At 51.6% G+C, this 13,878-nt stretch overlaps 3 protein-coding genes across 3 annotated transcripts; 2 read left to right on the forward strand and 1 right to left on the reverse strand.

The window, feature by feature from the left end:
• Positions 1-1,354: 1,354 nt before the first annotated feature.
• On the forward strand, positions 1,355-3,905 carry HER10_EVM0012653 (GMC oxidoreductase; the record flags this gene model as incomplete). The annotated part of the gene is made up of 10 exons (XM_035482045.1): positions 1,355-1,431; positions 1,503-1,728; positions 1,781-1,899; positions 1,963-2,010; positions 2,077-2,203; positions 2,272-2,408; positions 2,464-2,747; positions 2,802-3,517; positions 3,572-3,708; positions 3,767-3,905. 10 exons carry the CDS (start codon positions 1,355-1,357, stop codon positions 3,903-3,905), a joined length of 2,010 nt encoding a protein of 669 aa, XP_035331941.1.
• A 556-nt stretch (positions 3,906-4,461) lies between these two features.
• HER10_EVM0012741 (FMN-dependent dehydrogenase) lies at positions 4,462-5,961 on the forward strand (the record flags this gene model as incomplete). Its single annotated transcript, XM_035482127.1, has 3 exons — positions 4,462-4,650; positions 4,707-4,758; positions 4,809-5,961. The coding sequence occupies exons 1-3, from the start codon at positions 4,536-4,538 to the stop codon at positions 5,959-5,961; spliced, it is 1,320 nt and encodes a 439-aa protein (XP_035331945.1). The 5' UTR covers positions 4,462-4,535.
• Positions 5,962-6,031: 70 nt separating this feature from the next.
• Positions 6,032-13,265, reverse strand: HER10_EVM0012924 (non-ribosomal peptide synthetase; the record flags this gene model as incomplete). The annotated part of the gene is made up of 2 exons (XM_035482301.1): positions 6,032-12,805; positions 12,861-13,265. The coding sequence occupies 2 exons, from the start codon at positions 13,263-13,265 to the stop codon at positions 6,032-6,034; spliced, it is 7,179 nt and encodes a 2,392-aa protein (XP_035331959.1).
• Positions 13,266-13,878: the final 613 nt, after the last annotated feature.

Below are 13,878 nucleotides of genomic sequence, written 5' to 3' on the forward strand. Positions count from 1 at the left end.
AGCTGCAAAAGCCTCCAATCGTGAGTCTCGATCTAGCCAAGAGAAGGCACAGCAAGCTTAGACTTCAGGCCTGCGACGATAATTCGGCGATATTTCGGTGAGTGAGCTTGACGTCAAGATCTCCTGACTCGTTCTTGCTATTCCTGAAGCTGCCCTTCTCCTCATCTGCAAAGCCTGGGTGTAGGGACTTGGCCTGCATCGAGAGGTTTTGGAGGAATATGACCAACGGGCTAGACTTCCCCCCCATCTCACCCCCAGACTTTGAATTGCGGGGTGCAGAAACGCGGGGGGCGCGGCAGTCGACCCTTGGACCGGATAATGACCACTCCAAAGCCAGGACCACTTGGACCCGGGAATATCGGGCCCTGTTGTGTGTCCGATGCTACTATGCGGGGGACTAGGAGTGAGCTCCGGCTCCAAGCTATCCTAACCATGTTTGCTTGGAGCTCTCTCAAAGAGTGAGGCAAAACTGGAAGCTCCCAAAATGGGATATACTGCACTGATTCGGGATCCAAGGTTTGGAGTGCGGCTCAACTTGTAAGGGAGACCAGGCATTGGGCTTCCTCAGACTCTCTTGGCAAGTCGGGCGAGCACTACTCCGCATATCCCGCCAATTGCCTGCTCCCGTGGCGGCCGCGTTGAGCGAGGAAGAGACTATCATCGGGCATGCGGATGTCTGGGTGCTCACTTTCATTCTGGAGGGAACATCGGCAGTGAGTTCTCCTCCACCATTGATCTACCCAACAATTGGCAACGGCGTATCAATGGCACCGCATGAAGCTGATGGTCCTGCGCCTTTGGTGTCGGTGAGTGCGGGGAAAGCTGGGAGGGCATGTTGATCGGAGAGCATAGCCATGCTGCCATGCATTGGCTTTGGGTGATACACTTTCACAGACGCGCGTCGGTGATAGGTCGCGAGCCAACAAACGACACCGGATGACACGGACTCTGCATGCTTTGGACCAAATCACATCGCGAGGGCCACGGATATCCTGGAGGGATAGTCCATGACTTCCCCTCATCCTCGCCCTCCCTGCCGGATCTTTGGTTTGAGATCCTGGAGGGTCTGGAGTAAAGTCGGGGTCGAGAACCATCCTGCCAGGACGACGAGGGGTAGTAGCGAGCAGGAAGAAGCATAGATGACTTATGCATTGCTTCCTCCCATCTCTTCATATCTATTTAACGACCGCCCCGACGGGTTGGAATTCATCTAGAACATCCTTCAATCATTCGAACGCATTAGCAGTGTTGCAGTTGACCTGGCACGGTGTTCACGCCGCTTTGACAACTGCTGCTCGACCTCTTGTACTAAACCAAGTGTCCTCAAAACTTCTTTTGATATCCCACCGGAAACATGAGTGGAGCTATTCCGGACGAGTTTGACATTATTGTCTGTGGTGGTGGCAGCTGTGGTTGTGTCGTTGCTGGACGGTTTGTCTCATCTATGCAGATTGACAGTTTGTCAGTAGTTGTTTCTCGAACAACACTAATATCCAACATAGACTTGCCAACTTGGACCACAATCTCAAGGTGCTTCTCATTGAGAATGGCGAGAGCAACCTCAACAACCCATGGGTATTCCGCCCAGGTATCTACCCACGGAACATGAAGCTCGACTCGAAGACGGCTACGTTCTACGAGTCCAGGCCGTCCAAGCATCTCTCTGGACGCTCGGCCATTGTTCCTTGCGCCAATATTCTCGGCGGAGGCTCTTCGATCAACTTCATGGTCAGTACTATATTATTTCTGGAGAAAGATCGCCAACTGACTTTTGTGACAGATGTACACCCGTGCATCCGCCTCCGACTACGATGACTTCCAGGCAAAGGGCTGGTCTACCAAGGAGCTCCTGCCTCTGATGAAGAAGCACGAGACATATCAGCGAGCTTCCCACAACAGGTAAGTTGCCATAGAGAGTAATTGAACGGCACTCAAGTCTTTGACTGACATGCCATGCGTTAGGGACACTCACGGATTCGACGGGCCTATTAAGGTTTCCTTCGGCAACTAGTAAGTTCAGCTCCCCGCAGAGTCGAACCGTAATGGAAGAATCCGAAACTAACCGTCGTTACACAGCACGTACCCCATCAAGGACGATTTCCTTCGTGCTGCTTCGTCCCAGGGTATCCCTGTCGTCGACGATCTCCAGGATCTGTCAACTGGTCACGGAGCTGAGCACTGGCTGAAGTGGATCAACCGAGACGTGAGCTTATTCTTTACCATTAACACTATCGAGGAATTCATGTTTTGAGTACTAACAATGGCATTCAGACTGGACGTCGCAGTGACAGCGCTCACGCTTACATCCACGCAACCCGGGCGAAGCACTCCAACCTATACCTTGCTTGCAACACCAAGGTTGATAAGGTCATTATTGAGAACGGCCGAGCCGTTGGTGTCCACACCATGTAAGTGATTCTGCCACTTACCCCTACCTGCTCCAAATCTGATTGTGAATCATAGCCCGAGCAAGCCACTTGTCCCCAGCGAGGTTAAGGGACGCACGTTCAGAGCTCGCAAGCAGATTGTCATTTCCGGCGGCACTCTTTCTTCGCCTCTCATTCTCCAGCGCTCTGGTGTTGGTGACCCCGAGAAGCTTCGCCGAGCTGGCGTAGAGCCCATTGTCGATCTTCCCGGAGTTGGTCTCAACTTCCAGGACCACTACCTCACGTTCTCGACCTACCGCGCGAAGCCCGGTACCGAGAGTTTTGACGATTTTGTCCGCGGAGACCCAGAGACTCAGAAGCGTATGATTTCCAATGCCCAGTGTATAATGATTGCCGGACTAACATGAATCTCAGGCGTCTTTGATGAGTGGAATATTAAGGGCACTGGCCCCCTCGCCACCAACGGCATTGAAGCAGGTGTCAAGATTCGCCCTACTCCCGAGGAACTCGCCGAGTTTGAGAAATGGCCCACTCCACACTTTAAGGACGGTTGGAAGTCGTACTTTGAGAACAAGCCCGACAAGCCAGTCATGCACTACTCAGTCATTGCTGGCTGGTTCGGTGACCACATGGTGATGCCCCCCGGAAACTTCTTCACCATGTTCCACTTCCTCGAGTACCCCTTCTCTCGTGGATCCACCCACATCAAGTCGCCTAACCCCTACGACGCGCCTGACTTCGATGCCGGCTTCATGAACGACGAGCGAGACATGGTCCCCATGGTCTGGGGTTACATCAAGTCCCGCGAGACGGCCCGCCGCATGGACGCCTACGCCGGAGAGGTTGCCAACATGCACCCCTTCTTCTCGTATGACTCAGAGGCGCGCGCGAGAGACATGGACCTCGAGACCACCAACAAGTATGCCCTGCCCGGTAACCTGAGCGCGGGTATCCAGCACGGCAGCTGGACTCAGCCGCTTAATGAGGCCGAGAGCAAGGCCGACAAGATCAAGACTCTCTCAGCTCACCGCGTTGATGCTCGTGATGAGCTCAAGTACTCTGATGAGGATATCAAGGCTGTTGAGGAGTGGGTTAAGCGCCACGTTGAGACCACCTGGCACAGTCTCGGAGTAAGTCCCTCAGGTCTTTCCAAGGTATACGAATACTTGCTGACTATGATTTAGACCTGCTCCATGGCTCCCAAGGAGGGCAACAGCATCGTCAAGCACGGTGTCTTGGACGAGCGTCTGAACGTCCACGGCGTCAAAGGCCTCAAGGTTGCCGATCTTTCCATCTGCCCCGACAACGTCGGTTGCAACACGTACGTCTTTGGGTCTCCGACTTTCATCAGAAATTCACAAGGCTAATAATGTTTTCAGATACTCGACCGCTCTTCTCATCGGAGAGAAGGCTGCCATGCTCGTCGCCGAGGACTTGGGTTACTCTGGCGAGGCCCTCGAGATGAAGGTGCCCACATATCACGCGCCCGGCGAGTTTGTCCTTCAACATCGTCTCTAATTGGATGGCACTACCTTTGTGTGCCCCAGCCTCCACAAAATTGGATGTATGTACGAGACCACAATACCTTGCGACCTCTATATTGCTTTGTGTTGTTTTTAGTTTGTCGATAGCCAATTTCAATACTGTCAAATATGCCTCGATGTGTTCAGTGACGTACCAAGAACTAGAGTCTTCTTCAGTGGATGCGGTTATTTCAAGGTTTAGTAGCATAGGCTGTACTACGGTCGGATGTCGGCAATGATTTGTATTACTTCGTTAGTTGTTGATACGGGTCTATCTGAGCTCGCATGGCACCAGTGAAACGGTTGTCTGAATCTACTACTACAACGCAGATCTCATCTGTCATCTCATGTTTAGTGTGAGACTACGCACGCTGGCGAGGACCGGCACGGACGGCCGGGTCAGTGGAAGCTATTGCGTAGTTCGGCTGATGAGCTACCAGTTACGTCATGACTGGGCCTGTCCTAATCTCATTTTCACGGTTTTTACTCCATGCTATACAATTTAAAAAGGGTAGTTGACATGTTGCATTCAAAGCATCTGCCAAGAGTATATTTGGTATCTGTAAGTTGATTCGCAAGAAGCTTGTTCCTTTCATCCATTATAAGCTCAACATTAGACAACTCGATGTCAGACCCCAACTCTCCCCACATCAAATCGCGCGATACTCCATCTTGGGGCTTGTATCAGCGGGAGAACTTTTGGAAGCTAAATGAAGGCGAAGTTCCCCAATTCAACACTCGTGAGTCCCCGTGACAGAGACGCAATGCTCACCTTGGATCGAAACTGATCAAACAGACCCCGACAAACTTGAGGAGCTTGCCAAGCAGAAGTTGACTCAAAATGGATGGTATGGGTTCGCCAAGCAAACTCATTTCTCATTTTCTAATACAGATACAGGTACTATGCATCTTCGAACGCGGGCCTTTCACACACGCATCTCGCAAACCGGCAGGCATTCTTCCGGCACAAAATCGTCCCTCGCCAGTTAGTCGACACCAACGAGCGTTCAACCCGAACCACCATCTTCGGTTATGAGGTTTCTGCCCCCTTTGGAATTGCTCCGATTGGCATCAACAAGATTTACCACCCGCAAGGCGAACTGCCCGTGGCTAAAGTGGCCGGAGAGCTGGGCATCCCTTACAGCCTCTCAACAGCCGGATCGTGTACGATTGAGGACGTCGCTCAAGCTAATGATGCTGGCCGCGCTTCAGCCATCGAAGCTCAGTCCGCAGACAAGTCCAAGATCCCAGAGGGCCCGCGCTTCTTCCAGCTTTATATGCCCCACGATGACGAGCTTACCCTCTCTCTATTGAAGAGGGCTCACGAGTCTGGCTTCACGGCATGCATTCTCACCACAGACACATGGCAGCTGGGATGGCGACACGACGACATCGCAACGTCGAATTATGCGTTTTACCGCGGTATCGGTGCTGACTTAGGCCTCGCCGACCCCGTGTTCCGGAAACGCCTCGCGGCTAAGGGAATCGATCCTCAGAAGGAGCCGGAGAAGGCTGCCGCAATGTGGATCGACAGTATCTGGCACGGCCGCGCGTGGTCCTGGGATAAGGCCGTGTGGGCAAGGGAGCAATGGCAGAAGATCAGCGGTGGAAAGCCATTCTTGATCAAGGGCATTCAAAGGGTGGACGACGCGGAGAAGGCGGCGGATCTAGGGTTCGAGGGTATCGTAGTGAGCAACCACGCTGGAAGGCAGGTTGACGGGGCGATTGCGAGCTTGGATGCGCTGGAGAAGATTGCGGAGAGGGTTGGAGACAGGATTGTCGTCACGTTTGATAGCGGTATTAGGGGTGCGGCGGATGTGGTGAAGGCGCTCGCGCTCGGTGCCAAGTTTGTTTTCATCGGGAGGTTGTGGATCTGGGGGTTGAGCATCATGGGAGAGCATGGGGTGAGGCATGTGCTGAGGGGGCTGTTGGCGGATTTGGATATCTTGATGAATGTGGCGGGGATCCCAAAGGTGAAGAATATTGACAAGGACTTATTAGAGTCTTTGCCCAAGTCTTATGGACTGACCTCGGAGAAGAGCAAATTGTAACTACAGTCTCAGAAACGGAAAGAAAACATTGAAATCCTCGTCTTTCAATCTACAAGTCCAAACTTCAATTCTACTCCATCGGCACGACATCTGATGAGGGACTAGGTGTCCTCAACGGCGTGACCACCACTGATCCCGCCAACTTCAACACCTCGTCACCAAATCCTAGGCGCCTCTGATCGGTCGACGTTTGGTTCCAAACTGGCGTTGTCGGCGTTCTTGAGAACACCATCGGCCTCGGTACTGACAGGGTAGGCTCACTTGAGCTATCTCCATCTACACTGCTTGCCCTACTTGTTTGCATGTATCCAATGGCGATTAGATATCGCAAGCTCTTCCTCAGAGACAATTTTACCGAGTCCTGGTGTTTTAGCTGGTCATCAAGCGTCATTGTCCCCGGTGGCTGACCGAGTTTGCCGCCGGTATCTTCGACAAAATGGAGAACTGGCCACAACCTGTGGCTTGGCCCTTTTGCGTTGACGTCTTCGTGCAAGCTTCTCAACCATCGTTTGCAGTCCGTCGGCTCTATTGTATGGCCTGTTTCCTGTCTGACGATGTCCCAGTACTCTCCCATGGTGAGGCCGTTCAAGACCTTCTTAACAACCTGAAAATCTCCGTTGCTTTGAGGGGAAAAACAACTGTCGAGAACCGTCTTGGCTACGAGATCAACGCCTGCAGCGGCGAGCCACAGGTCACGTTCGCTGTCATTGAACATCCCAATGTCCAATGCACTGGCGGTCAACCGCCAAAGGAAATCGTCCGTGTTGGAGATGCCGTCAGAAGAACTGCCCATGATCAAGCCAGGTTTGATAATCGTGGCTAAACAACCGAAGCCAGCATTGATCAGTCGTTCAGCGTATCGCGCGACTAGGATCTCGGCGACAAATTTGGTCTGACTATAGGCCGGATACGACTTCAGCTCCGCAGCGATTTCCCCGACATCGTCTGGAGAAGTGGACAAGTGACCGCCTGATACGTAAGTCAGGCGAACTGGACGAGATACTGTCGCTTTTGTCAAAGCTGTGAGAATGTTGACGGTCGAAAGGATATTGGCTGGCGTTAGCGCCTTAAAGTCGGCGATCCAGTTGACAACTGCCCCATTGTGGACGACTGCATCGATCAAGTCACCACCGACGCTTGTGCCATCGAGTCGAGACCATGAAGCGTCTGGAAGACCGAGATGTGGGAGAGATAAGTCGCCATGCCAGACTTCGATGCGATCGACATATCTTTCTTGCCACCAACTGCTGCCACGAGCAAGAGACAAGAGCCGCTCAGTGGCGTGGGCTGAGTCTTGACCTCTGACTAACACCACGGCCTTGTGATTCTGTGGCCGTTGCAAGATCTGCGCCAGCAATTGGTTCCCGAGAAATCCGGTGGCTCCTGTTAAGAGGATGGTCTTGGGGGTATGTGATGTCTCAATCTCTGCATATGATCTTCGCAACGGCGAGGCTGCGAGTGGTCGATCATGAACTTCAATCTCATGCATCAAGTTGATGGTGTTGTCATCATGCGACCCTTGCTGATCTTCAAAGACCAATTGAGCAATGTCCCTGATGGTCGCCGCGCTGTTCATGTACTTTTGAATCGGGATGCTGACATTGTAGGTTTTCCGAACGAATGTTGACAGTGAAATGACCTGGATAGAGTCCATCCCAGCGTAGAAGGGGTTAAAGTTGTGACCACGCAAGGTTTCTGCTCTCTGAGAATCGCCAACCGATAGAAGCTCGGCAATCTTGTTGCTGATACACAAAGCAATGTACTCGCTAGCCGCTAGCATGTCGGTTTCTTCCTTCACCATGGCACGTTCTGAATTCTCAGCAATGCACAAAGTCGAAGCGTGTTCTTTCAATGTGCGCCGGTCGAGCTTCCCAGTCGGCGTGAAAGGAATGACCTCGACTGGGATCAAGTGCGAGGGAACCATGTAGGCAGGAAGCACGGAGGCCAGTTGCTGCGTCAAGCGACCAGAAATGCCCTCGATGATGTCTCTCTTCTCCGCAAAGCCGAACCCATTGTCTTCTAGCTGAACGAAAGCCACAAGCGACTTACTTGAAGATCCAGAGAGGATGAGGGCGTCAACAGCTACAATGGAGCCCGGCGGCAATAGCTGAGTGAGTTGATGCTCTACTTCTCCGGGCTCGACTCTTTGTCCGCGCAGTTTGATTTGTGTGTCTTTCCGTCCAAGATAAGATATCGAACCATCGTAATTCAGAATCCCAAGGTCGCCTGTCTTGTACATTCTTCTGACAGCAATGCCAGTCTCGAATTGGGTGATCCAAGCCGGATTCGTGATGAACGCCTTGGCTGTCTTGTTTGGATCGCCTAGATATCCACGAGCAATACTCGGCCCTTCGATCAAAAGCTCACCGACAGTGCCGATTGGCGCCAGGATGTCATGATTGCATGGATCGACGATCCAGGTAAGAGTGTTGGCTCCATGACCAATAGAATCTGTCTTGAACCCACCACTACTGATATCAGCGGTGGTACAGACACTGCCTTCGCAGGGTCCATAAGCATTGATGAGCTGCACAATCCCAGACCACGTCTCGATGCAATCCATGGTCATTGCCTCTCCACCCATGCAAATCGTCTTGATGCTGGGGAGATCTTTCGGCTCAAGAGTTCGTGCGAAGGACGGAGTGAAGAAGGCCCAGCTCGCCTGAGACCTCGAGATAAAACCAGCGAGGTTATTCATCCTTTCTTCATCGGATGGTACACAGATGCAGGCTCCAAGAACGAAAGAATTGACAATCTCAATGATGCTGACGTCAAAGACATGAGCGGAGAATTGAAGGATCCTTGAGCTCTTGGACATGCGCATCCCACTAGAATGGGCATTGGCAGCTGAGCACAAGGTCTTGTGTTCCTGAATAACACCCTTGGGCTGTCCAGTGCTGCCAGACGTGAAGATGACAGTTGCGGCATTGCATGGTTGAACCTCATGGTTGGAAAAGGTGGCAATTCCAACTTCCTCAACCTTGGTGAAGAAGTTTGAGTCAACAACAACAGTGCGAACATCCAGCTCAGAGAATGCATATGCATTGCTACCAGAAGCGACAACCACGTTTGCCATTGTTTCGCGGACAATGAATGCTTTACGGTCTCGTGGATGTGCAGGGTCGAGGGGGACCATCGCGCCTCCAGCTTTGAGAATAGCAAGCATCGAGATGACGGTATACATCGACTTTTCGAAGCAATATGGTACCATCGTTTCTGGTCCAACACCCAATTCCATCAAGACTCGAGCAAGCTGGGATGCCATTGTGTCGAGTCGAGAGTAGGTCAGACAGCCATCCCATGCGAAAACGGCTTGAGCCTCAGGTTGATTGCGCACATGTTCTTCGAAGACTGCGTGAACGCATGTATCGACCGTTTGAGGCGGGAGTTTGTTCCATTCCTCAATATCGGACAGATCCTTTGCGATGGGATTGCGGAAGAAATTCTCCAGGACTTGATGTTCGGAAGAGGCCAGGAACTCAAGAGCGCTTGCGAAGTAGTCGACAAGGCGTTCCATCTCGGCAGCTTCGACAGACTGAGGATCGTAATTCACATTTAGAAAGACCTCGTCCTTCCCAAGATTGCACTCAAACATGATATCGTGAGATCTGAACTTGTCAAGGTCCTGAGGCCTATGATAGCTTATGAATGGACTATTTTCCATGGCCATATCGACCTCCGGCTGTACGATCATCATAGTTTGAAAGTCGCAGGCTGATCGGCATGAAGAATTGATGCGAGCAATATTCTGTATTCCCATCTGCTCGAAAGGGATCATGTTGATCGTGCTCATCTGTATGCTATCAAGCAAGTCGCGGACCGTTGATGTGCCATTACACCATATCCTTAATGGGACAGTTGCGATGATTGGCCCGAGGATGGACTCGATATTGTCAAAAGGGGCATTCCTCCCAGACGATGTGACACCGAAGACGACGTCGTTAGAGTTGCTGAAGCGGCTGATGACCAATGCCCAAGCTGCACGCAGCATAGTAGTTGCAGTGGCATCCGTACTTGACGTCGGCACAGGAACCTTCCGAAGCACAAAAGCTGGTCCTTGATGCTCCAGAGCACCATGCACTGTTGATGGCTTCCTCGGGAACGATACGAATTCTCCTCCCTCGAAGACTGAGCTCCAGTACCTCGATGCAGATTCCATATGCATGCTCTTGAAGTGCTTCATAAACGAGGCAAAGGAAGTTTCAGTTGGCTCTAGAGCACCATGGAAAGCATCCCGTACTGATTGAAGGGTGAGGCCAACGGCTTGGCCATCAGTCACAGCGTGGTGCACCGTCCATACCATGTGAGAAGCATCCCCTCCTACATTATAGACGATGCCGAACCGATTGAGCGGCACTCCAAAGGTTGAAGGTGCGTCCAAGTCCACCGCGAGATATTCTTCGAGATTGAAGCTCTCATTCCAAGTCAAGTTCTCTCGGACTATGACTTGGAGGATACCCGAAGAAATAGTGTCAACCAATCGAACGCGGAGCATTCCGTGAGCCTCGGCGACAGTCTCCCAAGCCATCTTCAACCTTGCAATATCGGTTTCGGCGGCGATGTCAAGAACGTACTGGACCAAGTAAGATTTGGAAGTTGAAGAAGATAGTGCCATGAGACCTTCCTGTAAAGGGGTACAAGGAAGTACATCTTCAACGTCTCCTGTGCTAATGGCACATTCGCAGGAAATCTCATGGAGCACTTCCGTAAAGCCTTCCTTGTTGACAAGCTCGAACGGCCGTACCTCGAGAGTTGTCTTCTTGAACTCAGTCGCAAGTAGGCAAAGATCTTGTAAAGATGGACTCTTGAAAATCTGAGCTACACTCAGTTGCAACCCTTTTCTTCGAGCAGCAGTTACTAGACTGATAGCCGCAAGCGAGTCTCCGCCAAGACGGAAGAAACTACTAGTAGCCACGATCGCGACAGGCTGGATTCCGAGCACCTCAGCCCAGAGATCTCGTAGGAGACAGAGCTGTGGCGTCTCTTCGACCTGCACGACAGCGTCGGTCTGGGCGAAGAGGTAAAATTGCTCGACCGTCAAGGATGCGGCTTCACGTCGGAGTCTCTTGACGTCGGCCTTCCCATTTGGACTCAACGGAAAGTCAAGGAGAGGGATGTAGATTGATGGACGCATCCATGATGGAAGCTTTAGAGATATCTCCTCTTCGACATTGGGGATTGCTTCCAAAAGAGGTGGGTGCCGTCGAGTCATGATATAGTTAGACGTGGTGTCTGGCCTTTGATCAGATTCTCTCTGGAGGCAAACAAAAGCGACGAGAACCTTAGACCGTGCCTTTGTGTCTTGAGTCGGTCGATTAAGCACATCCACGATGATATCCTGGGTTCGAAATGCAGCTCGGAGGTGGTACTCGACCTCTGAAGCCTCCAGACGTTGCCCAGATATCTTAAGTTGGGTGTCCTTGCGGCCTTCGAAGTGAATCACACCATTCTCGTCGAAGCGGCAGAGATCTCCGGTTTTGTAAAGTCTGGACCGGCGGCCATGTTTGGCAAGCCAAGGCGGATCTCGAACGAAAGCTTGGTTTGGACCTTCGTTGTCCGCAAAGTTCAAGTAGCCTCTGGCAAGTTGAGGGCTTTCTAAGAGCAGCTCGCCGACTGCCCCGAGAGGTGACAAACGGTTAGGATCTTGAGGATCGGTGATCCAACAGAGTGTACCAACCCCGCGTCCGATCGCCCCTGCCTTGGAGGAGAGTGACAGTGGGTGCATAGTGGAAAAAACGGTGTTCTCGGTAGGGCCATATGCATTGACGAGATTGCGGCCTGCTGCCCATGCTTCGATGATATCTTGGCCTAGAGACTCGCCGCCGACGACGACAGTCGTCAAACCCGGAACCTCCAAAGGCTCCAGCAGACGAAGCACTGAAGGCGTAAAAAATGCCCAGTTTACCCTCTTCTCTTGTATGACAGCTGTGATGTTGTCTAGCCGCTCATCTGTGGATGGGATAACTATACAACCCCCGAAGGCAAGTGTAGTCAAAATTTCCGCAATCGATGCATCGAAAGTGTGGCGAGCATATTGGATAGTCCTAGTGCTAGGACTGAAGCCAGTTGCTTGCCCGTGGGCGACGACACTTGCAGCGCAAGCAGAGTGATCAATCATCACGCCTTTAGGCTCTCCTGTGCTTCCTGAAGTGAACATGACATACGCCAGGTTCCACGGCAGAATGGTCGAAGCGCTTTGCGAGATGGATGAAGGGGGCACTTGGAACCAAGAACTACCCAAGCCAAGTACATCCTGGGAAAATTGCAGCAGGTGCTGGGTGTAGATCTCAGAACATAAAATAACTTTTGCGTGAATCTTTTCCAAAATGGAAGAGGTTCGCTTGTCGGGTTGCGAGGGGTCCAGGGGAACGAATGCACCGCCCGCTTTGAGAACTGCCACAGTAGCAACGATGTTCCAAATGCTCTTGTCGAAGAAAAGCGCAACGGTGCATTCAGGGCCGATACCACGCTGACGAAGCTCATGGGCAACTCTGGAAGAAGCCGCATGTAGCTCGGCGTAAGACAATTGACCGTCCCACGCATCTAAAGCAGGGCTGAGGGGAGAGTCCTGGATGTGCTTGTCGATCATCTTGTCCACACTGATATTGGCATGGTCTGAGGAGCGCTCATTCCACTCGAGACACTGTTGGTAATCGCGGTCATTCATGAGCTCAATCTCCGAAACTCTGGAGTAAGGATTTGAGACGATGTTCTCCAGCACCTGCCGAAAGGTGGACAGAATGCATCTAGCTTCCCAATCTGACAGACAAGACACGGTGTATTCGCACTTCAATAAAATGCCTCGAGTGAAGTGGTCCCACTTGGCAGTAAAGAGCATTTCTACCTGGATAAGTTTAGTACAGAAAACATAAGCAGGTAATGTGCAGGCAGCAACTCACATTTTGGCAGACTCCTTTCAGACTTGCCAGTGACGGTTGATTCTCAAATGTCTGAAGGTCTTCCTCAAGAGCAGAAACTGATAGCGCATGCCTGAAGATATCCTCGTCCACTGGCTGACTGATTTGCGGGGTGTCAAGTTCGGCTTGGAGTAAAGGTAAAACTCTGTCATTACAACTGATGCTTTTACTCCAAAGTTGCCATGCCTTTTCTTTGCCCTGGAAAGCCAAGCAGATACGCTCGCTGGGCGAGAAAGCCTGTAAACATATTGCGCATGCAAGTCGAATGATGGAGGAGGCTGAGCATTGGGTTTGTTCTTTGAGACTTTGAAACTTGTGGTACTGGAAGAAAATCACCTCAACAGACCTCGAGGGTAGGCGGGAACCTAGATAGGCTGAAGCTGCCATTCTTCAGGTCCTTTTCGTAGACAAGAGATTGAAATTGGTGATGGAGAGAATTGGTTTTTGAACAGTACGCTGGTGCGATTTGGAAACCTCTGTGATGAATAAGTTGCAGACGCTTTATGAAGCCAACATAAGCATCGTGTTAGATCAGTCAGAGAGCCGCCCATCTACCTCTTAAGGCTTCCGTCTCCCAGATGGTCTTTGTTGACGCAATAAACATGGACATATCGACCATCGCTCAGGGGCACAGAGGAGACGCTCCTTCCGAGGTTCGACTGCGCCTCAGGGACAAAAATTTCTTCAACAGGCTGATTCCATCATCAGAGCATCTGAATTTGCCACGGCCCAGGGTAAGGGCCTGGTCACATACGCCCAACGCCCAGCGCCTTGGGGTGTTGGGAAAGTGGTTGCCTCGCCTCCGTCCTATTGCAGGACAAGCTTCGTCACATCCTTCAAGATTCCTTCCCGACACTGTCTACAAATCTTGGTAAGTAGGCGACAGTCTCACCGGATTTGATATAGTCACAAAGCTAACCACATGAAATGAGGTAAGACTGTAGGCGATTCGTCAGCTTCGTGAATACGTGATAGCCGGAATACCGCAGTCTGGAAGATT

This window comes from Colletotrichum scovillei, assembly GCF_011075155.1.
Source record: "Colletotrichum scovillei strain TJNH1 chromosome Unknown Contig00007, whole genome shotgun sequence".
Classification (NCBI taxonomy): Eukaryota; Fungi; Ascomycota; class Sordariomycetes; order Glomerellales; family Glomerellaceae; genus Colletotrichum; species Colletotrichum scovillei.